We start from the raw sequence: 26558 nt of genomic DNA on the forward strand, positions 1-26558 counted from the left end.
CAAATGGCCAGTAAACACATGGAAAGATGCCAACATCATTAGCCAACAGGGAAGTGCAAATCAAAATCACAATGAGACACCACTTCATATCCACTAGCGTGGCTACAATCAGAAAGACAGATAATAGCAAGTGTTGACAAGGATGTGGAGAAATTAGAACCCTCATACACTGCTGGTGGGAATGGAAAATGGTGCAGACCCTGTGGAAAACAGTCTGGCGGTTCCTCAAATTCTTAAACATAGAGTTACCATAGGACACAGCAATTCCACTCCTAGGTATACAACCAAGAAAAATGAAAACATATGTTCACAGAAAAACTTGTACATGAATGTTCATAGCAGCATTATTCATAATAGCCAATCAGTGGAAACAACCCAAATGTCCATCAACTGATGAATGGATAGACAAAACATGGTCTGTTCACAGACTGAAATATTATTCGGCCACTAAAAGCATAAAGTACTGACATGTGCTACCACATGGAGGAACCCTGAAGACATTGTGCTGAGTGAAAGGAGGAAGGGGGCTCAAGGGGCCCCAGGGATGGGGAGTGAGGAGTGACTGCTAATGAGACAGGGTTTCTTTCTTTTTGTTTTTTTTTTTTGGCTACACTGTACAGCTTGTGGGATCTTAGTTCCCTGACCAGGGATTGAACCCGTGCCTTCTGCAGTGGAAGCCTGGAGTCCTAACCACTGGACTGCCAGAGAAGTCCCAAAGGTTTCTTTTTAGGCTGTTGAAAATGTTCTAAAATTAGATTATGGTGATGGTGGTATAACACTGTGAATCTACTTTAATTATTAAACTGTACACTTTAAATGGATACATTTTATATGTGAACTATATCTCAATAAAGTTGTAAAAAATAGCATTTTGGTTTTAGAAATATCTGGGGGAAATTTCAACTCTATCTATCAGATGGTATTTGGGAGCTGTTAATTTTGTTGGGAGCGATAACAGTATTATGGGACGGGTTTTACAAGTCCTTATCTGCTGTAGATGGAAAATGCTTTTCAGAGAAATCTGCGAGGTCCATATCCCTCACATATGCATGGAATCTTCCCCTCTCCGTGTCTCCTGGGGTAAGCCGGGGACCAAATAACCAAGGTAGGAATCATCCCACCCCCACATAGGTGAGTACAGGGCAAACTCAGAAAACATGGTGACACTTAACAGACCGCTCCATGGGTAAGGCTGCACACAAAAGGAGAGAGGTTATTTTCTCATATGGGGTAGCCGATTGTAAGTCAGCAGGTCAATGTTTTGTGCTGAGACTCTCTGGTGGAACCACACATGGGGACTCCTACATTTGAAGAAGTGAGTACAGACCAGCAAATGTGGCTGAGTGCCCAGGGACCTTCTACCAGGACTTCAGACCCTCACGGGCACTCCTCACCTGGAGCTGAGCCTTACCTGTCAAAGGAAAACTGGGCTGGTGGAGGCAGCAGCATCACAGGCTTGAAAACCTTTTGGGAGTGAGTGATATTCAGAGTGGTGATTTTGTCACATTTATTCAAGGTCCACAGTTGAACAGGTACCCAAAGACATTAAGATTTAGCAATTATTAATTTCATAATCAGAAGACAGAAAACACACATACACGGGTTCTTCAAAACATACCAAGTAAACAAAGCTCTTATTTTAAGAGAGATTTCCTGTCCCAAATCTAAGGAAAGTGGAAATCTATGTTCCTTTGCTTTTAGGAGAGATCGTCTTTGACTAACCGAATTGATTCACTAGATGGATGTGGTCGGCTGAATCACAGTCCCCACCAAAGAGGTCCACATCCTAATCCCCGGAACCTGTGAATGTTCCCTTATATGGCAAAAGGGATTTTGCAGGTGTGTTAAGGATCTAGAGATGGGGAGATACCTCAGATTATCTGGGTGGACCCAATATAATCATAAAGGTCCTCCTAAGAGGGAGGCTGGAGGATCAGAGTCAGAAGAGGTGACGTGATGACAGAGACTGGACGGATGCATTTTGAAGATGGAGGGAGGGGCGCACTTTGAAGATGGAGGGAGGGGCCACAGGCCAAGGAATGCCAGCAGCCGCTAGAAGCTGAAAAAGGCAAGGGAACAGATTCACCCCTCAGAGCCTCCAAAGGAACCAGCCCACCTGACACCTTGACTTCTACTCAGTGAAGCTGATTTCGGACTTCTGACCTCAGGAACTATAAGAGAAGACATTTGTGTTGTTTTAAGCTACTAAGTTTGTGGTCATCTGTTACAGCACCAAGAGGAAACTAATACAGACGTAAATATAATTAGGGAAGTTACTAAGAAACAACAGTGAAACTGGCCTGGAGAAAAAAAGGTGGTAACAGAATAAGGAATCAGGAGGCTCTGACCGGTGAGAGGCAGGGGACAGGAGTGAGATAACAGGCAGGCCTAACAATAAACTCTTCTAACATCTAACATAATTGTTGGGAAAGGGACCTTGGATTAGATTCTGAAGGGCCACCAAATACTAGGAAGCAGGCCACTGGGCTCCCATTAAGTCTCTCTCTGCTCAAAAGATGAGAGGTTTTGTCCACTGCATTCAAAGACTGCCACCAGGATCTCTGATTCAGGCAGGAATGGGCCCCAGGGTGAAGCAGGGGCCCTCAACTCTTCAATTACTGAACACCTATTTCTCCTGGCTGGGTGTGGGCTAAGTTCTAAAGCTAAAGTGATGGAAAATCAAGGTTCTGTCCTTAAAGAGCTTTTAACATATATAGCACAGTTCCCCAACCTTGGTACTACTGACATTTGGAACAGATAACTGTTTTGGGGCCGTCCTGTGCACTGCAGGATGTTTAGCTACATCTCCTTGGTCTGTACCTACCAGAGGCCAGGAGCTATGCTCCCTTCCCCCAAGTCATAACAACCAACGGTGTTTTCAGATGTTCCCAAATATCCTCTAGGGGGCGAAACTGCTACCAGGTTGAGCGCCACTGGTGAAGTCTACCTCTGCCTAGAACTTGTCAGAGGAGGCTTTGCAGAGCTGGCAACTCTTGTGAGATGGGAGAGGGAGTGGGGGCGGCGGGTCCTAAGGGCAAAGGGAACAGTGTGTGCAAAGACCTGGGGGACAGGGCTGCCCATGTGAGCACCTGTCCCTCTGTGGTCAGAGGAACCTGAGATCCTTGGTGGGGGGACACACAATAGCACAACCACAGCCCTGAGGTGGCCAGCAGTGACGTGAGGATACTGATGCTTTAGGAAGAATGCTACCTGCACCTGTTTCCTGCTTGACATACTGCACCCACCTACCAAAAGTCTTCTCTAAACTAGGAGATCCACTGGCTTGCCCAGTGTGACTAAGAATTGTATACTGATTGGGTTATAATTTCCATTTTGAGAGAATGAGGGGTGGGATTAGATGATCTCTCAGGCCTAGTTCTAGGACTTTAACATTTTACATAAATACATTTTGTCATTTTTAGAAACTTCTTTGAGGTATAACTTACATATCATAAAATTAATGAATGTTTCAATGATTTTGGGTACTTGCTCTGAAATAATTCAGTTTTAGTATATTTTCATCACCCCAAGCATTTTGTTATTCTTAAAGCTACTGGCCTAAGTGAGAAAGGAAAGTAGGAAGGATTCCCTTTGTTGTCTTAGCAGTCTTGCTTCTTGTAGCTTTTCCTTATCACTATGGGTGGGGGGTTGCAGCAGCTGTGATTTTTCTTTTACCAAATCAAAGGTGCTTTGATATAAAAAGAACCTTTAGTGTGTGTGTATGTGTATTTATTTGGTAAAAGCACTAATACTTGGAGACCCCTGCCTCACACAAACGTGTCCATACTCCCACTTCATGCTTCCTTTGTTATGAACAGCCAGGAATGACAGGAAGAATATTAGGGGATTTACATTCCAATGAACTTCTGCCTTGAAATTCTTGCAGATCACTCATCTTTATTAAAGGAGTGTGTGCAATGATAAAGACTGTCTGGTATGACAGCAAATGTATAACTATATATAGGATTTATCCTTGAACAGATTTAGAGGATAAATAAAGCAGCAGGAGGAGATTTAACATCAAGGTGTGGGGCACGTCTGCAGGATCATCCTGATTCTCCCTCAATAGTGACTCCCCGCTCTCCAGCAGACACCCCGGTGCTCTCTGACCCAATGCCTAGACCTTCCATCTCTTCCCCCATCATCGTACACGACCCCATGCACGATCAAGTCCCCTGTCAGCCTCTTCCCGACCGACGCCTCACCAGCCCGACGGGCACCATCACTCCTCAGGGATCTCGTTTTCTCCCTTGTAAGTCACGCAGATGGTCTTTGTGATTTACATGCAAGTGAGGGGAAGGAGAAATGCAAGTACCTTCTTCCGAACAGAGAGGACCCAGCCCTGCTTTCAGTCCCCATGGTGGAGTCTGTGATGCTGGTGAAGGTTTGAGCTCTGGCGAAAGCTTTTCCCACACTGGCCGCACTGGTAGGGCTTCTCTCCGGTGTGGATCCTCTGGTGCAGCTTCAGGGTGGACTGCCGCCCGAAGCAGTTCCCACACTCTCCACACGTGTAGGGCCTCTCCCCTGTGTGGACTCGCTTGTGTCTTTTCAGCTCTGAATTCCACGTGAAGCTTTTCCCACAGTCATCACATTTGTATGGTTTCTTCGCTGAGCGGGTCGGCTGGTGACCAAGACGTTGCAAACGGCTGCTCAGGTTTCTTTTGCTTCCCTTGCTTTTCTTCAGCTCTCTCAGCGGGTGGCTCTTCAGGGGGCCGCTGATGTATTCCAGTTCCCTGCAATGTCTCTGGTAGTGAGCAAATGGCTTTTGAGCGCGTGGGGGGCTGACCTGCCTCCGTGACAACCGGGGCTCACTCACAGTCGCCCCTCTGGGTTCGGGGCTCTGCAGACCATTCCCTTTGGGCCTGCCCACTGACAAGGTGCCTGGCTTTGCTCCTTTAGCCCCCTCCTGCTGTGGATTTTCCTTGTTGTCACTTTTCATTCTGGAGGCCTCTATAATTATAAAGAATATGTTTCATTTCTGGGCTTCGAAGAAAGAACCCAAGCAAAAGAGCTATGAGATACACGGCAAAGTTTCTCAAAGTGCTGTTCTCCACTTGGCAACTTGCATTAGACTCATCTGGGGCAGCTGTCCACCAAGCAGGCTGCCCCTGCTCCCCCAAGGCTGCTGAGTTAGAATCTCTGGGGGATGGAACCTGGAAGTCTGCAGTTAACAGGGGGAAGCTGGGGTGATTCTGATGTATACTAAAGTTAGGAAACAAGTTCTCCAACCCCTCCCTCCTTCCTACCTTTGGGGAAAGGTTTAAGAAAGGAGAAATAGGGAAAAGCAAACCCATCAGAAATTTCAACATTGCAAATATACCCTCACTTACATGGACAATGACCACCACTCTCTTCAAATAATGGTAAATCCAGTAAGTGTGGTATTTTCTTCCATTATGAAGTTGATAGACAGCATATGTGATTGGAAATTGAGATATGGGCCAGACATGCACCCTCATTACAGAAACTCCACAACAGTGCTATTATCCAACAGGATTCCTGCCATGTGGAAGATCTATTCAGAATGGCAGCCACTAACCACATGTGGCTACTGAGTACTTGAAATGTGGCTTGTGTAACTGAGAAACTGAATTTTTAATTTTATTCAACTTTAATTTAAATTCAGATTTAAAAAGCAGCCCACACAATTATGGTCAACTGCTCTTCAACAAGGTTGTCATGATAATTCAATGAAGTAAAGAATAGTCTTTTCAACAAGTGGTGCTGAACAACTGGATTTCTACATACAAAAGAATGAAGTTGGACCCCGACTCACAACACATACAAAAATTAACTCAAAATGGATCAAAGACCTAAATGTAAGAGCTAAACCTATCTCTCTTCGAACAGAACAAAGGTGTAAACCTTTGTGATGGTGGATTAGACAATAGTACATTCGATATGTATGTTTGCACAAGCAAACAAAAAGATAAATTGGACCTCCTCAACATCCAAAACATTTGTGCTTCAAAGGATACTATCAAGGAAGTGAAAAGATAACCCACATAATGGGAGAAAATATTTGCAAATTATACATAAGGGTCTAGTATCCAGATTATACAAAGAACTCTTACAACAATAAAAAGACCAACCCAGTTAAAAATGAGCAAAGGGGACTTCCCTGGTGGCACAGTGGTTAAGAATCCACCTGCCAATGCAGGCGACACGGGTTTGAGCCCTGGTCCAGGAAGATCCCACATGCTGCGGAGCAACTAAGCCCGCGAGCCACAACTACTGAAGCCTGCATGCCTAGAGCCCGTGCTCCGCAACAAGAGAAGCCACAGCAATGAGAAGCCCGGACACTACAATGAAGAGTACCCCCGCTCGCTGAAACTAGAGAAAGCCCATGCACAGCAATGAAGACCCAACGCAGCCAAAAATAAATAAATAAATAAAATTTTAAAAAATGAGCAAAGGATCTGAATAGACATTTCTACAAAGAAGATACACAATTGGCCAACAGGCACATGAAAAGATGCTCAACATCATCAGTCATTAGGGAAATAACTCAAAAGCTCCATGAGATACCACTTCATGCCTAATAGGATGGATGCAATAAAAAGGACAAAAAATAACAAGTGTCAACAGGGATGTAGAGAAATTGGAATACTCATAGACTGCTGGATGTAAAATGGCGCAGCCACTTTGGAAAAGTCCAACCTCAAAAGGTTAAACAGTGAGTTACCATAGGACCCAGCATTTCCACTCCTGGGTGTACACCCAAGAGAAATGAAAACAGACATCTACACGAAAACTTGTACACAACTGTTAACAGCAGCACTATTCATAATAGCCAACAGGTGGAAACAACCCAAGTGTCCATCAACTGATAAACAGACGAAATGTCCACAGAGTGCAATATTATTCAGCCATTAAAAAGGAATGAAGTACTGACACATGCTACAACATGGATGAACCTTGAGCATGAGACTCCACCCTCTCTGGAATCAAATAAAAGGAAATGGAGACAGCATGCACACCCAGCTGCCTCTGCTGAGGCAGAAGAAGGGAGTACGTGTGGTCCACTTTCTTTAGGACCATGAAGGCCGTAGGTTATGAGGCGGGACCTCAGCCAGGGCCACAGTGCTTTCCTGCTGGATGCCCTAGGTCTTCTCCATTCATGAGTTTTGAGAATAATGAAATCAAAGTGTTTCGCTGAATGTAGCAAATCTTAAGAAATCTAGCTTTCTTGTAACCTTCCTCTCTAACCTGTTGACCATATCCTGTATTCACATCACCAAGACTGGCCAAAGTGTCACTTTCATTCAGTCAGAGAGACCACAGGACTGTGTGGAGCAGGGCCTGCAATTATACTGGCATTGTACCAGAGACAGATGAGGAAATGGACATGGACAATGTCACAGGAGGAGAAAGAGGCAGAACATAAAACGGAGAGGGTTTTTTTTTCTCTAATTAGCAGAATCTTGTTTAGGTCCCTTCTAAACATGGGACTATTTTAAGTGACGAAACTCAGCCACAGCTCGAATGGAAGTTCATCAGTGGTCATATTTGGATTTGTCTTCACTATAAGTAGCTCTGAATGGGACAGAAAAGAAGGCACTAGAATAATCCTGTGCACTGGATTCTCAAATAGTCATGAACAGAAAATGATAAAAGCACACTTTAGTAACACTACCATTCTAATTCGTGAAATTCGTTGGAGAATAAAGATCTACTATCACATACAATATTGAAAAAAAACCCAATACCTGGTCTATGGCTTTTTAGAACCATGAAATGCTTTGATGGCGATAAGGGGATGACGAGAAGGAGAGAAGAGGCACCGAGTGTTTACCTGTCTCAGCCAATTTGGGGGTTGGGTCCTGGAGGAGCAGGGATTTTTCCCAATGACGGGGGCTCCGCTGAGCCTGAGATCCTGCCTGGGACGTCTCCTCCAGAGAGCTCTCCCTGGGATATCTGCTAGGAGTTTGCAGTTGAAAGTCTGGCAGTTCCTGTTCTCCAAGCTGGGATCCAGTTTTCTCCAAGAGCACCTTCTGGCCCTCCATACAAACAGCCACCTAGGAACAAGCCCCATGCATTAGAGCACAACTCAAGGACTGTCTGAGGGCAGCTTGACCTCTCACTGCTCTGTAATGACTGTTTTTCCCTGGAAATTTCTGATAATGGCCTGGGGGTCAACCTTGAGAGAGAATGCAGAAACTCTCAAAGGAAGCAAAGGGAAGGACGTGCAGAATGACCAAAAGGAGGCTGCTTCAAATCAGCCGATACTTCCTGTCCTTAAAGCTTGGGGCTTTCTCAAGGCCTGGAGTCAAAGTCATCAGAAAGCAGGCACAAATATATCAGGGTCAGCCATGACACCCACCCAGCAGGTTCCTACCCTATGCTCACTTGCCTCCCTGCTTCTGGAGGAAACAGGCCCCGTAGGATCAGGAAGCAGTAGGGTGGGGGCCATTAAAAACCACCCTTACCAGTAAATTGTTTTGCCCAAGGCTCTCCTGGTAAGGAGATCTCAGTAGTAAGAGGATTGCCCTACCCCTGTTCCCTAACTGCTTCCATTCACCAAAGCACATGATTGTTTGCTTCCTCCCTAGGCTCCTACTGCAGTCTGACTTGGGGGTGGGATTTGGAAGGAATACTAGCCAATTGAGCTGGAGTTTCCTGATCCAAAGGCAATATGCAAGATACTTCGGACAAGGTCTAATAAAGTTCCCCCCAAATCAAATTCCTATCCAGTAGAATGACCCTGCCTGCTATGAATCCTGACTGTAGAAAAACTTCAAAAAGAAAGCGTCAGGGGAGATCTGTCAGCAAAGTTTCAAGAGCCTTACTTGATCCTCTACTTTCTCACTGGAATGCCTGTGGCTGGGTTTTCTGAAAACCTGTTACATCTCCCTATGTAGGGTGGGGGGAGGAGGGTTCCAAATAGAGGCCAGAAGCAACGTTTGAAATTCTGGACTCTATCTAGGGAGGGGTCCAGAAACCAAACACTAACCAGATGAAAAAGAAAGATGAAAAAGAAATCCTGGAGACCACAGAAAGTACCCTCCTTACCCACTGCTTTGGTCCCTTGGCTGCTCTGTAAAAATCTTCCACCAGGGTCACAATCTCCTTGCTGCTCATTGGACATTGATGCCTGGCCCGAGCCTGGATCTCCGGAGGCAGGATGTTCAGAAACTGCTCCAGCACCAGCAGCTCCAAAATCTGCTCCTTGGTGTGCACCTCAGGCTGCAGCCACTGACGGCAGAGCTGCCGGAGACGGGAGAGCGCCTCTTGGGGTCCAGACACCTCTTGATAACAAAACCGTCTAAAACTCTGGCGGGAGAGCTCAGGATCGGGCCAGTCTTTTTGCAGAGCGGGCTCCCGTTTTTCTTCTAGTTTTGCTATTATATGTCTCTCTTGCTTGGAGGAAGCCTGAATGTGGGACTGCGAGCTCAAAGTTATCTCCATCTTAGCCGCCATTTTGGGGCTCAGGAGACAGCTTCTCTCTCCTTGTAAACAGCTCAAGCCTTCGGGATCATGGCCCTGAATGCTAGAAAGATGCTAGAAACGAAGCTCCTCTGAGGATACTGGAAAGGAAAGGATGCAAACAGAGCCTCCTCATTCGCTGAACTTGACCCCAAACTCCTGAAGACAACACAGTCCCTGAGAGTGGGAAGAGTTTGTTTTTCTGCCAGTTTCTTGAACTGTCTTGCAAAGGAGAAAAGTCATAATGTCCTAAAAGGAAACTGGGGGAAATACCGCTTTTATTTCAGCGGCAAGCACAAGAGGTCTCAGAGGAAAATGCGCAACGTGACCTAATGGGCTGGCAGGAATCCCTGGGAAAAGTTCAGGCTGTCATCCAGGTAGCCTGCACCAGCTCCCCCGCATCCTCCACAGGCCGACTTCCAGCATCTCGCCGGGCGCTACAGGGCGAGCCCAGGCAGGCCACGGCGCACGCTGGGGGTTGTGAGTTAGCGGAAACCTCCTGCTAGCGAGCAAGGTACACGGAGACGCGGCGGCTGCTCACCCCCGAGGCTCCGAGGCCCAGCCGCTCCGGCCTCCGAGGGCGCCCGGCTCCGACTCCGCGCCCCAGCTGGCCCGGGGCTTGGCGAAGCTGCAGCACTCTGGCGCGCGGCTCAACTACGTGGCCGGGTGCGAGCCGGGGGTGGCGCCTGCGACGGCAGCACCGCCGACAGCCCCGCTCCACACGCCCACCTGCAGCCGACTCACCTCTCTGGGGACCGGGGAACCAGAACCCAGGAGCCAAGGCTGAGGGCGGGGAAAAAGCCGCTCGTCGCGGACACTCCCACAGGCTGCCGCGAAACTGTGCCACGAGAGAGCGCGCCTCCTCCGCAGAGGGATTGGCTCCTCGGGGGCGTTCTCTCTCACCTATCGGCTGCTGGGTCTGTCGATGCTGGCGAGAACGGCGCCCCGCCGTCGCAGTGCACTCCGGGAGTTGTAGTCCGCTGGCAAGACTCGCGAGCAAGCGCAGTGGGCGGATCCGCGCGGGGTCTCGCGGTGCTGACTTCCGACCCGGTGGCCGAGCGAGTTTGGGGAGTCGCGAGTGAGTGCGTCAGGTGAGTGCTCCGCTTCTTGGTGGCCGGGGGCTTGCTGCTGGCAGTCGTCTCAGAGGCAGTTGGGCCAGGTCAGGGCGCCCCTCGCACGGTCGGCGGTCACCCTCCTGTGCCGCGGCCCCTCGCCCCGGCCCACCCGAGCCGGCCAGAGGTGTCCCGATCCCTGTGCCCCAGCGCGGACTCTCTCCGGCCTGTGGCCCTGCCCGTCTCACCCCCGGGAGACCGGAGCGGGAGCCCGCGGACTTGTTTCCTAGTCCACTTCAGCCGCAGGACCTAACCCTAGCACCGAGTGCACTGGAGTACTCAGGGCATCCTTGCCGAATAAAAAGGAAATCAGCCTGGGCTTCCCTGGTGGCGCAGTGGTTGAGAGTCCGCCTGCCGATGCAGGGGACACGGGTTCGTGCCCCGGTCCGGGAAGATCCTACATGCCGCGGAGCGGTTGGGCCCGTGAGCCATGGCCGCTGAGCCTGCGCGTCCGGAACCTGTGCTCCGCAACAGGAGAGGCCACAACAGTGAGAGGCCCGCGTACTGCATAAAAAAAAAAAACATAATAACTAGAGTGGAGGAATATGGGATGGTTTCATGCTGTCTTTTTTGATTCTTTCCAGCCTCACTGAGCCTTTTTCAAGTGTGCGTCTGAGTCTGCATGTCTATGAAATGCTCATGTCTCTGATTCCAAAAAGACACACTTTTCACTGGTATCCAGGAGACCCGCTTCCCAGTGATAAGAAAAGAGATGGAATCTGATCTGCAGGATGGAAGTGGCAACCAGTAAGCCAGTTCGTTGAAGCAAACCATGGCTGCAATAAGGAGTTCCCAGGCACACCCGTCCCCAAGCAAGGACTCCACACAGAGACAGAAATCAGCCCTGCACGACAACGGCCCTGACTATGAAGCTTCCCGCCAGCGCTTCCGGCAGTTCTGCTACCAGGAGGTAGCTGGTCCACATGAAGCTTTTAGCAAACTCTGGGAACTCTGTTGTCAGTGGCTGAGGCCTAAGACACACTCAAAAGAGCAAATCCTGGAGCTGCTGGTTTTGGAGCAGTTTCTGACCATCTTGCCAGAAAAGATCCAGAGCTGGGTGAGGGAGCAGTGTCCAGAAAATGGTGATGAAGCTGTGGCTCTGGTTGAGGATGTACAGAGAGCACCTGGGCAGCAGGTGAGAAAAGGCAGTCAGAACCTTGTGGTTTTAGTCATGAAGAAGTTGGTGTGAGGAGCTCAAGAATCCAGTTACTGGAGAGGCGCTTAGCTGAGAAATGCCAGAAGCTGTCTGCTGCCCAGAAAGTATTAGCTATCCTGCCTTGGTCCTATGTCCTTGGTCTATGGGAAGAATTTCTCATTTGCTGAAATAACTTAGACATTCATATATTCACTGAAACCTTGGAGTCACTAATTAAAGTGAGATAACACTCTCCAAAACAAGGCGAGGAAAAGGACAACAATCCTTCACTCAGCAGGTCAGGAAAATTAGAGATGTTGTTGAATTTAAATCTAATCTGTCTTGCTAGAAGGTTCCTTGAAGGAGTGTGTCATGTGTTGTACACTAAACAAAGTCATATTAGAGCCGGTCCTTGCTGCCTGAATTAAGTGGTCAGTTTGGGACAGTGATGAGTTTCACAAAATACCTACTTGTAGAGGTAAGGACTCGGTCTGAGATCCACTCAGTGTAATGTCGTGTATATTTTGGGAGAAGGGGGGTGTGAAAGGCACAGGAGAAGGAAAAGAAACATGAGGGCTTCAGTTGTGGGAGATTCTGTGGGAAGAAGGCGGCTGAAATCCAGGTCAGAAATCTGGGAGAGGCAACAAGTAACGGAGGAGTGTGGGTCAGAGGAGTGCCAGCCTGAACGTGACTGTGGCCAGAGCAGGAAGCAGCCTGCTGACGCCCGAGTCTGCATGGCTGGATCAGGATGTGCTTGCGTCTCCCAGCGAGGAGGCGGATGTGCACACCAGCTGTAGGAGGAAGAGTGGTGAAGGGGGTGTCGATGAAATTTCATAGGATTGAAAGGTTTTGACATAATTTGGAGGGGGGAGCAGTATGGTGGTGATGCATTAGAAATGGGGGAAGTTAATTTAATATCCATGGTTTGGAGACTGTTAATAATAACCAGGATGGATGGAGAAGGGCAGTGGAGCACATGTACGAAGTTAAGAGTTTGGAGAGGGGACCTAAGCAGAGCGGGAATCCCTTTGTGCTAACAGTCATCCTGGTCCCGGTTCCCCTTGCCATTTCTGTGTGGACCATCTCTCCCTTATTGTCCACCACCATTTCAGGATCACACTCTTAATGTGAATGAAAACAGTATAGGAATGTAAGGGTTAAAACGGCTATTTGAAACCCATCAGGGGGGTGAAGGGGAGAGCAGGAAGTGGAAGTGAGAAGCAGTAAGGGAGGTGATACCCCAGCTACCTCTCAGTATCTCTCCTCTGTCACTTTAGACAGGAATTTGTAGTGACAGATGATGGGGTCTGTTCTCAGGTCCCGGAATCTGGGAAGGACTTGAAAATGCCCATCGAGGAGACGGCCTCCTTGGGAGCAGCCAGAGAATCACTGAGATCCCACGTGAAACAGGGGGTTCTTCCAGAAGAATGGCCTGTGAAGGGGTCACGGAGCTCACCCCAGAGACCGTGGGGACAGTCAGAAGGTAAGCAGAAGCCTCTGCCCTCCCCCAAGGTGTGAGAGACAATCATCTCTTGGAAATACAGGTCTGAGCTCAAGTTGGCCCCTGGGTTCCAGATTAAATGCCTTTGAGATACATCCAAAAATCAAGTTTTCAAATTATAGTTGATGGTACTAGCCCTTAAAATGTGGGTGGAGATCCTTTATGTGTTAGCTTAATTCTCTCTTATCACAAGTTAATTCTATTGCTTCTGAATCTGGTGTTACTAAAGGTGAGCATAATTACCTCACCTTCGACAGAGTGGTTCTTCATGAACTTGAATACAACCCCCTTCCATCCAGCTTAATCTCTTCCAAAATACATTTCTCCTATTAGTTTTTCCTTTCTTCCAGTGCTTTTTTAAAAAATTGTCCTAATTTTTAGAAAAAGGTTAATTAAAAATTTAATTAAATTTAATTGATCTCAAATTCATCACCTAATGTAAAATTAGCCATCTCAAGTGAACCATTCAGTTGCATCTAGTACAGTCACAATGTTGTACTATCACCACCTCTGTCTCATTCCAAAAGTTTCATCCTCCCCAAAATAAACGCCATGCCCATTAAGCAGTTGCTCCTCATTCTCTCTCTTTGTATTTGCCTGTTCTGAACATTTCATAGAAATAGAATCCTACAATATATGACCTTTTGTTTCTAGCCTCTCTCATTTATCACGTTTCCAGCCTACAAAGTATCACTACTTGGTTTGTTTTGGGGGCTGAGTAATATTCCATTGCGCAGACAGACCAAGGCTCTATCTTTATAAGTCTCTTTCTGTGAAGCACTTTGGCTGCATACATTTCTAGATTATGTAAAGGCCACTGCTGCCTTTTCTGTGTAATTCAAAGCTGCCCTTACAGGTTTCTAAGTAATTATTTTAAAGCCCCCTTACCTTTATTTAACTCAGATCCTAAAGAAAAGCACTGTGTCTTCATGCTGTTTAAGAAGGCAAGCTTCTGTTGATGAAATGAGAAACAGTCTTAAGAGTTTGTTTGCTTTTGTATTTTTGGGGGGGGGGTAGGAGTTTATTAATTAATTTATTTATTTTTGCTGTGTTGGGTCTTCGTTTCTGTGCGAGGGCTTTCTCTAGTTGTGGCAAGCGGGGGCCACTCTTCATCGTGGTGTGGGGGCCTCTCACTATCGCGGCCTCTCTTGTTGCAGAGCACAGGCTCCAGACGCGCAGGCTCAGTAGTTGTGGCTCGTGGGCCTAGTTACTCCACGGCATGTGGGATCCTCCCAGACCAGGGCTCGAACCCGTGTCCCCTGCATTAGCAGGCAGATTCTCAACCGCTGCGCCACCAGGGAAGTCCCTGCTTTCGTATTTTTTAAGTGAAGTAAATACACTATCAATATGTTAGAAAACTTTGCCATTTAGAATTTATTTACTTTTAATCCTTGGGAACATCTGTGCTCTTTGGTGTGTGATTTCTGAGACTTTGGGGTCTGAGTAAAGGGGGCAGGACTCACTGTGTTCCACGTTCTGCAACCTCAGCTCACCGTACCTGCGGGCTGCTCCCAAGTGGTGAAACCTCCCCAGGGGTCAAGTTCCACTAATAAGTCATCAAAATGTACCATTTTCTTTGTACTATTCTTGAAGATGGGGATCTGGAAAAGAATGTAGTATCTTGGTCTGAAAAAAAAAAAGAATCGAATTCCCATGGTATTTTTAAGAGCACTATAGGGGACTTCCCTGGTGGCACAGTGGTTAAGAATCTGCCTGCCAATGCAAGGGACACCGGTTTGAGCCGTGGTCCAGGAAGATCCCACATGCCGCGGAGCAACTAAGCCTGTGTGCCACAACTACTGAGCCTGTGCTCTCGAGCCCACAAGCCACAACTACTGAGCCCATGTGCCACAACTGCTGAAGCCTATGCGCCTAGAGCCTGTCCTCTACAACAAGAGAAGCCACTGCAGTGAGAAGCCCACATACCACAACAAAGAGTAGCCCCCACTCGCCGCAACTAGAGAAAAGCCTGCGCATAGCAACGAAGACCCAGCACAGCCAAAAACTAGATAAATAAATTAAAAAAAAAAAAGCATTATAGTCATCTCTGAGTGGTTGGGCAATGAGACATTCCCTCCCCTTGCTCCCAAGTATTCTATTAAAATTTTTTAAAAATATACTATGAGGCTTCCCTGGTGGCGCGGTGGTTAAGAGTTCGCCTGCCAATGAGGAGGACACGGGTTCGAGCCCTGGTCCGGGAGGATCCCACATGCCGCGGAGCCACTGAGCCCATGCGTCACAACTACTGAGCCTGTGCTCTAGAGCCCGTGAGCCACAACTACTGAACCCGCATGCCTGGAGCCCGTGCTCCGCAGCAGGAGAGGCCACTGCACTGAGAGGCCCAGGCACAGCAGCGAGGAGCGGCCCCCGCTCGCTGCAACTAGAGAAAGCCCGCGCACAGCAGCGAACACCCAACGCAACCAAAAATAAATACATAATATAAATAAATTTAAAAATATATATATATATACTATGCACATATTTCTTTAGAATGAAAAAAACCTTTTTTTAAAGCTATTATGTCAGGAGAGATCTGGTGAAAGGAACTTCTTAACACACAGGCCATTGGCTGTGGCAGTGGTCCTGAAACTTGACTATGCATCAGACTCACCTGAGGGCGTGTTAAACAGATTCCCAGGCCTCACCCCCAGAGTTGCTGATTCATTATATCCCAGTGGGGCCCAGGAATATGCATCTCTGATGAGCTCCCAGGTATTGCTGAGGCTGCTGGCCTGGGGACCCCACTCACAACCTCTGCTCTGTGGCTGTTACGTGGAGACCGCCCTCTAACAGTGGCTGTTTTCTCCCCCAGCCTGGCTTACTCTGCAGGCTCCCAGGAACCTTCCTCAGAGGAGGGGTCTTAGAGACCAGGAGACAGGTGCTGTGCTCCACACAGCTGGGGCCCAGGTGAGCTATGGTGGATACCTTTTGTCTCTTTAAGTTCCCCTTTCATCTTGCGCTCACTCTCAGCCTAAAGTCCCTTATTTTCTAGAGATGCTGGAAAGATTTTTACGTGGTCCATTGAGTTTCTCTTGGGTTGTTTCCTTGTTCTGTCCACTGACATCATCATATGGCTCTTTACCCATCCCGATCCTTCTCTTGGAGGCCTGACCTCTCCCTGCCTTGCTTTGCCCCTGATCTGATACCCGTGGTCCTGTCTCTGCCCCACCCCAAGCTAGAGCGGTGCTATTTTATCGGTAGCAGCAGACCCCTGTGTTGTTACAGGGACGAGCCACATGTGAGGACAGAGCCATATCCCTCTGTCAGGAAGGGCAGATAACACCTGGGCCCCGAACAGAGGGCCCTCTACAGGGATGTTACACAGAAGAGTGACAGAAACGCCTGGCTGGGTAAGGATCCACGTTCCCTCTAGGTCCAGAGTGAATGTGTTCAGTTGTCTGGAGACAGACCAAGAGAACCCAAGAGGAAAGGAGACAGAGAGGCAGTGGGGAGCCTGTTGGGTGGGGGGAAAGAAGGAACAGGAACATACTGAGAGGCGACAAGAGACACAGAGAAAGGAAGACACAGAGAGGGACAGAGTGATAGAAGGAAGGGAAAGCACGGGCTTATGACAGGGGCAGTGGGGACAGAGCGTGTGGGAGGCAGAGGATGAGTGGAGAGGGAAGACAGACAGCAGCTAGGGAGGCACAGGCTGTGCTGGGAACAGGGGAGAGATGAGTGAACTTGTGCTCACACACACAGCTGTGATAGGTCCTGGGGAGCAGAGGAGACTGAAAGACAAGAGAATCCAACCGTGATAGTCTACTTCTATGCCCAGGCCCTTCAGGAGACAACAAGAGCCCTTTTTCAGAGTCTCTGGACCGATCTCTTGCCTTTTTTCAAATCAGTTTTGCCCCATCTGGGCTGCTCCTCCTCAGAGCAGCCTCCCCGACCGTCAGATTCAGAGACAGATGCTCTGCAGCCTTGATGTCTCCTCCTTGCATCTCCACATGCAGGGTTGCTCATTCATGGTCGGAAGGACATCCTGGGCTGGATCAGAGAACACGCAGGGACCCCAGGTATGCAGGGCTGCAGGGCAAGGAAAAGGCCTAAGACTTCCACAAGGGAGACTAGAGTGAAAGCCCATGAGACACCAGCAAACAGGGGAGAAGAAATCAAGGGTGAAGCACAAGAGCCAGACTCAGCAAATGGGACAGAGCCTGGCCCACCCTGGGCGGCCGAGGACACCAGGACTCTCCTGTCTGTTCTCAGCAGCCTCGGTTTTATGAGAAACTGCAGGAGCATCAGCAGAGCAGCCAGCTCTGTGGGGAAGTCGCTGAGTTCTTGTGTGAACGAGGTTTCCACCAGACTCTGGAGCAGCATGAACCAGTTCAGAAGCCTCTGGGCCAGTGACTGTCGAAGGAGGGGAGGCTGCAGCCAGGCACCCTGTGCCCTTCAGGAGGAGAAGGAAGCTCTGCTGGCCTCACAGGGCTCCTCCAGTTCTCCCAGGAGCTTGGCAGACAGGGCTGTTGAGGCCAAAGGGCCAAGCCAAGGGCCATGGAAGCGCAAAGAGGCGAGGCTCGAGGACACAGTGGGGGGCTCAGACAGCTACAAATTTTTTTTTTTTTTTTTTTTGTGGTACGCGGGCCTCGCACTGTTGTGGCCTCTCCCGTTGCGGAGCACAGGCTCTGGACGCGCAGGCTCAGCGGCCATGGCTCATGGGCCCAGCCGCTCCGCGGCATGTGGGATCTTCCCGGACCGGGGCATGAACCCGTGTCCCCAGCATCGGCAGGCGGACTCTCAACCACTGCGCCACCAGGGAAGCCCTGAGACAGCTACAAATTTGACAGGAAGCAGCCAGTCCAGGAAACTGGAGTCCCCACAGCTACAGCCAGCTCCAGAGCCACTTGGGTGAGGGCCTCTCGGCACACATGTCCTGGTACTGTCACCTATAAGCAAACCATGCTCCCACTTTGTGCCTTGTCTTCCAGCTGTAAGTTGAGGACTGTTCCTGTTCCCTCACTGCTGGGGAAATGCTGGGATGAAGGCCATAAAGCCATTCACTTGGCCACCTGCAGGTTACACACAGGGAAAAGCAGTACCTAAACCATTATGTTGTCTTGGTAATAACCCAGGGGATTTTCTTTTGAGTTGTGAAATTGTAAAGCCAAAGCCTGGGCTGTTTCTGTGACCTAAGAATAAATTGTGTGAGTAAATGTTATATCTAGATTTTGTTAACTGAACATAAAAGAACGAAGCTAATGTTAGCCTGGGGAAGGAGCACTGTGTTCTCTGTGGAAGGTGGGTGATGTCCTAGCTGGAGCCGCTGTGTGGATTCAGAGAGCTGTCATCTTAGTCTGGGAATCAGGTTCCATTGTAGCTGCAGGGCAATGGGGCAGGATAAGAGTGATGGAGCATGTGGGGACAGAGGGTGGGTTGCATTTTTAATTTGGGTTGTCAGGGTAGTTCTCACCGAGAAAATGACATTAGAGATGTGAAGGAGAATGGGTGAACTGTGTGACTCTCTGGGGAGACTGTAACAGTCGGAGGGGATCACCAGTGCAAAGGCTCTAAGCCGGAGGAGCCTGGGCAAGGAGGCCAGTGTGCCTGGTGCAGATTGAGAGGGGATGAGAGTAATAAACAAGGTCAGAACCAGATCACGTGGGGCAGCACTACTGAGAGTGAAATTGAGAGCAAGCGTTTAGAAACTTTTATAGCAATCTGACATTGCTGCACCATCTAACTGCATATTCAATGTATTTTGAAAAACAAAAAAACCTGGTTCTTCACAGATACTTTGAGAAGCACTAACCTAGGGCCTCAGGCCCTACATAGAGGACTTTGTAAGGACTCTGGCTTTTTCTGTGTGAAATGGGGTAGCCTTGCAGGATTCTGAGCAGAGGAGTAATAGTTTTAAAAGGATCATGTTGAGAATTTCAATTTATTTGACACTTAACTCTATTTAAACACGTGTTTGTGTCTCCGTTTTCTTACGGAGACCTTTGGAGGACTGTGGTCTTCTTGAAGGCAGGGTCCATGTCATATGACAGTTGCATTTCTCAGAAGCTGGCCTGCTGGCACTCACAGAGGTTAGTTGAGTTGAATGAAGAGGAGGGGCGCACTCTGACAGCTGGATTGAGAGAGACTGAAGGAGGTCCAGAGGAGAGTCAAGACCAGGTAGGCGGCCACTGCAGTAATCCAGGCACAAGAAGACAGTGGCTCAGAGCAGAGTGGACTAGAGGGTGACGAGAAGAGGCTGCGTGCCCTTCAGAGCATCATGACCAGGTGTGATCAGAATGCATTTGCTGGGACGGCTCTAGACAAATGAGCCCTCAGCCACCGGCCCAGATGGGCAGCCCCTGTGGGGCCTGTGCTGAGTGTTCTTGAGTAACCAGCCTTCCTGAACTGCTCTTCCCAGACCTTTACTACTTATTCTCACCTTGGGACACTACCTGCAGTAATTCAGTTTCTTACATACACAGGGATGACAAGAGATATAAACAGATGTACAGGAGCCAGATCAGGAGGGACTCATACATGAGAGGTGGGACTTAGCAGAAGTATCCTATCTTCTCTCTTGTGAATCTTTGCTTCCATCCAAGTCTTACCTGTTCACCAGGTCCTCTTATATGGCCACTCACCCTCAGAGATTCCCACCACCCTGGAGACAGACAAGCTCGAGGCTTATTGTGAATCATCTCTCAGGGGAAATTAGTGGGATTCAGGATAAAGAGAAATAAAAGCAGAAGCTTTGGTAAAGACTCTACAACCCCTCCTCAGCTGGAGAGGATTTCACTGGAAGTTGTTGCTTTAGGAACAAGCGCACAGTGAGATCTCCCCAGGAACAACAGTAGCCAGCATGGCATAATTTGAGAGACTAGGATGTGGCTTCCTGGGCTGCTAAAACCCTGCACTGCGGTATCAGCCTGCCCTGCTCTGGTCACTGAGTTGTCTCCTGGCAGCAAGTGTGCACTGGGGCTATGAAGAGACCAAGACACTCCTGGCCATTCTCAGTTTTATGAAAAACTCCAGACCCATCAGCAGAACAGCCAGATCTCCAGGGCCTTGGTGGAACAACTCCAGGAGCAAAGCTTTCTGCAGACCCCAGAGCAGCATCGTGCCAAGTTCAAAAGCCTGCAGTTGAGTTCCCGCAACATGAGGAGAGGCTATGTGCCTGAGCCTTGTATCTTTTACGAGGAAACTGATGCCCTTTCCAGCCGCTGGGCCTCTGCACCTACTATGGCAAGCAGTACTGATCCTGGCCAAGAGGGAAGTTGAGGCTAGAGAGCTGAGTCAGCAGAATGGGGGGCCCACAGAGGCTGGAGAAGGTACCACCGTGGATGGTGAAGACTGGGAGGAAGAGGATTTCAGGGATCCTGGCCAGGCAGTTAGGAGGGTTGGCCTGCCGGACCTGTTCCCAAACAGACGTGGTAAGACTCTTGGCTTTGACTCTTGGTCAAAGCATGGGAAAGTCCACTTAGGGCCGTTAGCCTGGCATCACCAGAGAGCCATTCTGCTCCTGGCCTTGTCATCATCTTGATGTAGACCTGACATAGGCCAGAGAGTCTTGGTTTTCATGGTTAAGGATTATTTCCTTTGCACTTCAGAGCCCCGATTTTGCTTTGCTGGCCTCTTTCACAGGGTCTGTGTCATTCTTCCCCATGGATTTGCACTTACTTTGCTTCCACAGATGGCCAGTCAGGTCTCCAGCCCAGACTCTCTCTCCTTCTCCAGCACTGACCCTCCTTTCAAATCTAAGCCTGGGCTTCCCAGATGCCCAGCAACTTGCCTTCTTCCTGTCTGAGATGGTTAAACCCGGGGTGGCCTTTTGTTACTCTTCCCAGAAGCCAGGCCATTCAAGAACTGAGACAGATGACAAAGAGCTTGACTCCTTGACTCATTTTGTCATTGTGTCAGAACATCCAAAAAGAGGTGCAATAGGAGCAAAGTGGGTGGATGGAGTTTTGGGTATATTTACCTGTGATCATAGAATTTGGAGCTTAAAAATATTACAATTGGAAAATAAAACTTAGGTTTTTAATTAGCAGAAGCCTGAATCACATGAGAATTCCAATTAGTTTTTCTTCTTAAAGGTAGTTTAGTTGTAATTCTTTCCTCATTCCATTGTTTTCCTGCTCCACAGTCTGATGTATTTTTTTATTTTTTATTTATTTATTTATGGCTGCGTTGGGTCTTTGTTGCTGCACACAGGCTTTCTCTAGTGGTGAGTGGGGGCTACTCTTCATTGTGGTGCACAGGCTTCTCATTGCGGTACTTCTCTTGTTGCAGAGCACAGGCTCTAGGTGCGTGGGCTTCAGCAGTTGTGGCACGCAGGCTCAGTAGTTGTGGCTCGTGGACTCTAGAGTGCAGGCTCAGTAGTTGTGGCACAAAGGCTTAGTTGTTCCGTGGCATGTGGGATCTTACCGGACCAGGGCTCGAACCCGTGTCCCCTGCATTGGCAGGCGGATTCCTAACCACTGCACCACCAGGGAAGTCCCAACAGTCTGATGTATTTCTCTTCTTGCAGGTATTGAGATCAAGAGCGGGATTACAAAAGAGAATTGGAAATGGGATGATACAGAGGAAGCAAAAATGAGCAAGCCTTTTCAGAGAAAGTCCAGTGAAGTCTTCTGGCATTCTGAGCTAAAAAGAGGCTGGGCAGGTGCTCCAGTGTCAAGAAGGCAACGAAGATGTTCTCCAGGGGAGAGTGAGGAGAAATCCCCATCCCAGAAGAGAATGAGTCACCAGAGACTTCGTACTGGGGAAAAGGCCTGTACACATTTCCTGTGTGGGAGAAACTGCTCTCAGAGTTCTCCCTCTCACCACCAGCCAGTCCCCAAAGTGGAAAAAGCTTCTAAATGTCATGAATGTGGGAAAAGCTTTAGCCGCAGTTCTTATCTTGTTCGACACCAGAGAATCCACACGGGAGAGAAGCCTCACAAGTGCAGTGGGTGTGGGAAAGGCTTCAGCGAGCGCTCCAACCTCACTGCCCACCTAAGAACTCACACAGGGGAGAGACCCTACCAGTGTGGGGAATGTGGGAAAAGCTTCAACCAGAGCTCCAGCCTCATTGTCCACCAGAGGACCCACACGGGGGAGAAGCCTTATCAGTGCACTGTCTGTGCAAAGAGATTCAACAACAGCTCCCAGTTCAGTGCTCACCGGCGAGTCCACACTGGGGAGAGCCCACACAAGTGTGGGCAGTGTGGGAAAAGCTTCAACAATGGCTCCCACTTGAGTGCCCACCAGAAAACCCACACGGGAAAAGCCTTACCAGTGCTCTCAGTGTGAGAAAATCTTCACTAAGAACCCTTCCCTCATCCACCATCAGGGGGTGCACACAGAAGAGGTTCCCATATCCCAGGAAGGAAGGCATGTGCTATGAGTGTGGAAGAAACCCAATGGATCAATTCCTTATGTCAACACGTGTTTCTGGCACTTCCTTCTGCTTGTCGAGAATTCTACTGGGCAATCCCCAGCTTAGCTATAGGTTTATTGACAACCGGATCTTAAGAACCATGTCCAGGAATAGGAATCAGGGTAAGAATGCTGAACTCTTTCTGGCTCTGCCTGGGACTCCTGGGTCCTGTCTCATTGTCGATTTCAATTCTGTTTGAAGGGGACAAGGCTACAGGATCCATAAGTCAGGAAACCTGGGTATGACTGTTCCCAACAGAGAATGGGGGGGCTAGTGGCCTGAGCACTGTTTCTGGGCCATGTCAGAGAAGAAATTCTCCACCCTCATGGGAAGCACATCTAGAAGTTAACAGCCTGGATGTATTCTAAACCAACAACTGGCCTCTGACACCTAGTGTTAGGTACTACTGCTAACTTAAGAGCAGATCACTACTCTGTAATCCAGCCACCACCAAAGAAAGAACAAAGGAAAGGAAGGAGAGGTTAAGCCTCTGGGCAATATTAAATCTGTTTCCCTTGGTGACGTAATCTCAGAGCAAGGGTAACATCTAGGTTAATCTTTGTAAGATTCCTCATTTTACCATCACCTCCACCCCAGTTCCTGGTTTATTGTCTCTTATAGTTAACACTTTCTACAAGCTTATAACCATTACCACTTCTGTTGACAATAAAGGTGTTTCTCCCTCTACTTCTTTGGCCTTTGGTTGAAATTTTCTCCATTAGAAACTTTATTCTCATGCAGAAGCCTGCACGGTCCTCAAGAGGATCCAAGGGTAGAACCTGCTTCGGGACAGTAGGACATGCAGAGAAGGAATAAGGGGCAGAAAATGGGGAGAGAAGGAATACAGTTGGGTTGGGGAGTAAGGAAAACACAGGGGCTGCAGGCAGCTCTGACTACAGGTGAAAAGAAGGCTGGGTGTGAGAAGCATGAAGAGCCAAAATTAAAGCTTACTGATCCAGAACAAGGCATAGATGTTTAAGCTTTTGTGAAATCTCTATGATAAAATGTGAAAGATGGGTAAGTTGTCCATGGTTCTTGGCCTGTGCATGCAGGTTGTCAGTACCTTGCCTAAGCTTTGTTGAAAAGCAAGTGTCATGGTCTCTACTTTAAGCCTTCTTGAGGAATTACAGATGAGCAAAGGAGAATGTATACTCTACTCTACCTCAAAGCCCCCGAAAATTTTTTTTTAATTTAGAAAAAGAGAAGCAAAGGCAGGACAGAAAAATATACTTCAGTGTTTCCTCAGCTTGAGTCTCGCTTGGCCCATCCCACAGTTCTCTGCATACACGGTCCTTGAACATGGCCCAGTGGACAAGCTATGCAGGTCAGTTCCCAGAGTCACATACTTACCTCTGCTCTACAGAGAGTGGGAAAAAATGATACCTTAGGAAAGCTCAGGCAAAGGCAAAGAGATGGGCTTGAATGTGACCCATTGGGGGACAGCCTGACTTCATTGGAGATCATGGTGGGGAAGAGGGGGACAGCCCGGGGTGGATCAACTACTGAAGGGCTTTGTACACCAGCTCAAAGAAGCTGGCTTTGATAAGTGAGGAAAGCCAGTGAAAGTCAATGGAATCGCTAAGGAAGCACAGGTACCCAGGCCTCACAGGCAGGTTCCTCCCAGTCCTGGGTCTGCGGTAACCAGGGAAACTGGGATGCAACTGTTGAACTCCTTGCATTCTTAGATTGCCTCCACCGTCCAAACTGCTTTATCCTGTAGTCTGCTGGGCAGGAGAAAGAACACAGTACTAGAGCGCGCAGCCCTTGCCTGTCAGCCTCTCGGGAGGGTCTGGAGCAGACAGTAAGAACTGGAGAATACATCCAGTTATTCATTCATTCAGGAAACATTTGATTGCCTGTAAAGTACCAGGTATTACACAGAAGCCAAATACAAAGCAGTGAACGAAACACACTGTATCTTCCTTCCAGAACCAGCCTTACTGGACCCCTCAGAAATACAGCACAAGTCAGGCAGCACACCCAGCCCCCAAGCCCCAAGATCTGAGTTCCAGCTCCGCAGGGCCACTCCTCTAAGTTCTGAGTTCTGATAAACCCAACCTGCTTCTGAGTTCTGATAAACCCAACCTTTCCCCCTACTCCCTGTGTGGTCGTTGCTTCCTACAGTTACCACCTCTGTTACCTTAGTGTCTACGTCCCACTGACAAATCAGCATGATCACTGCACCAACCACTTGAGAATAAATTTGAAGTAGGTTGTACAAAAGGCAACACCCTCAAGTCTATCCATTTCCTCTGACGTGTAACTCATACTTCTGGTTTGCTTCAGCCCTTCAGATATCCATTGAAAAGCCAGTTTTCCCCTGTACGTTTAATACTGGGGCTCTCCATATAGTGTCTGTACATCCCTTCCTCACTGAAACATTTTAACTCATTGATACAATTTTTCAACTGACAGCATGCCTTTTTTCCAAGGACTGCTAACCACTTGCCACAGACAGGATCAAATAAATATTCTCACAACCCAGAGAAGTAGCGCGAAGCCTGCACACCATTCCCTTTTCACACATCTGCTGTGGTTTCTCAGCCTAAGGTGGCTGATGGGTGGTCACAGCCAAAGCCAGAGCTGGGCCCCTCAGGCCTCCTACCCAACTTCCTTTCCTCTTGCCACCCCTTGTCTGCCTCTCCTGTGAGGGACTGCCTTACCGGTCAGTTTGGGAACAGCCAGGACTCCTGGGGTCCTGGGTGAGACTGTGCCCATGTCATCGCTGACACCATCACAGGCGAATCCTCGCTTTCACCATCATCAGCTCCAGCCTCCTCGCAGTCCTGCTGCTCGTCCTCGGCTCGGCTTCTGGATAGAGACAAAGAGAAGGACTGAGTGCAGGTCACAGGACACTAGCAATTAACCTGGCTACTCCCTGTGATATGGAAGTTAGCCTGAAGGATTTTGAACTTGTGCCACTCTGTTCTGGCATCTGGAGAAAGCTGTGGTCCTGAAGCTGCTCGGGCATTTCCTGTACACTTGGCCATTCTAGTGGCACTTCTGGAGTTTTTGATAAATAGGGGATTTACTGAGATTTGCAAGTAAAGTCTGGGTTTCCTGGTAGCCCCAATGCACACCTGCTATCATAGGTTTAAAGTGACTTGCATAGTGATTAAAGTGAAAGAGCTGGATTTTGAACCTGGGTCAGATCAATTTCAAAACCTTTAATTTTTCACTGTCTCTCTCAACACTCTTTCTGGCTAACAATTTCTGTGAAACCTCCAAACACAGACCTTATACTACATGTTCATGCCACGAGGGCAGCCTTGTTGTGGCAGGGGCCGTAGGCCCAGCCTCCTGGGGAGGAGGAAGGTACAGCTGAGGTTTCATGTCACACCCATTACCAGCAACTACCTCCCAGGCATGGTGTTGTGCCTGGCACAAGATTAAGAGCTAGTTATTACACAGTATAGATTAGACATGGTTCCCAAGAAATTTTTACAGCCAAAAGTGAGAAAAAGCAAAAAGAGACCCATTAAAAAGACAGAAAAGGAGACCCATCAGAGATCTCACTTGTTATACAGGATGGTCAAAAGGTACCCCTTCCATCGAGGCATGGTACGTGTGGCTGGGCAGAGAGTCAGGACCCCAGTGCCGCACCTGATAGTGGCAGAGTCTTATAGGTCTAAACTAAGATCCGGCCCTCTGCCTTGTATGGCAGCAGGTCACCATGTAAGCCCCTAGACCTGATTCATACATGACCCTTCTAAGAGCTATCACAGAATGAAGTTTTCTGAAGGGAGAACCAGAGGGAACGACAAAGCCTCTATATGGAACTGAGCTGCCTCAGAACCACAACTGCATCCCAAATCACTAGCTTCCTGCTCCCAACTGTGGTCATGACCGAACGATAAGGTTACGTCTCTGATGGATGGCACAGGCACGGACAACCTCTCATTCCTGGATTCTTCCTGCCTCTCCCCTTTCCAGCCTGAGACTCTGTTCTTCAAATAGGTGGGTTGTTCTTTAAGGCCCCAGGGTCTGAGTGGTCTGAGCATAGCTCTGCCTCTTCTCTTGGGAAAG

The 26558-nt window shown here is 48.6% G+C and overlaps 2 protein-coding genes across 2 annotated transcripts; one reads left to right on the plus strand and one right to left on the minus strand.

Moving 5' to 3' along the window:
• Positions 1 to 573: 573 nt before the first annotated feature.
• ZNF174 (zinc finger protein 174) lies at positions 574 to 25333 on the minus strand. The gene is made up of 6 exons (XM_030848635.2): positions 25196 to 25333; positions 14673 to 14800; positions 14063 to 14126; positions 9013 to 11042; positions 7796 to 8018; positions 574 to 4950 (listed from the first exon to the last, which is right to left on the minus strand). Exons 4-6 carry the CDS (start codon positions 9418 to 9420, stop codon positions 4349 to 4351), a joined length of 1233 nt encoding a protein of 410 aa, XP_030704495.1. The 5' UTR covers positions 9421 to 11042; positions 14063 to 14126; positions 14673 to 14800; positions 25196 to 25333; the 3' UTR covers positions 574 to 4348.
• On the plus strand, positions 8995 to 23219 carry ZSCAN32 (zinc finger and SCAN domain containing 32). The gene is given in 11 exon segments (XM_060285291.2): positions 8995 to 10517; positions 11123 to 11673; positions 12991 to 13156; positions 15987 to 16081; positions 16400 to 16459; positions 16461 to 16524; positions 17332 to 17394; positions 20109 to 20388; positions 20390 to 20544; positions 21642 to 22377; positions 22379 to 23219. Coding segments are annotated over 10 exon segments (2103 nt in total). The 5' UTR covers positions 8995 to 10517; positions 11123 to 11310; the 3' UTR covers positions 22500 to 23219.
• Positions 25334 to 26558: the final 1225 nt, after the last annotated feature.

Source organism: Globicephala melas, chromosome 15 (genome assembly GCF_963455315.2).
Source record: "Globicephala melas chromosome 15, mGloMel1.2, whole genome shotgun sequence".
Lineage (NCBI taxonomy): Eukaryota > Metazoa > Chordata > Mammalia > Artiodactyla > Delphinidae > Globicephala > Globicephala melas.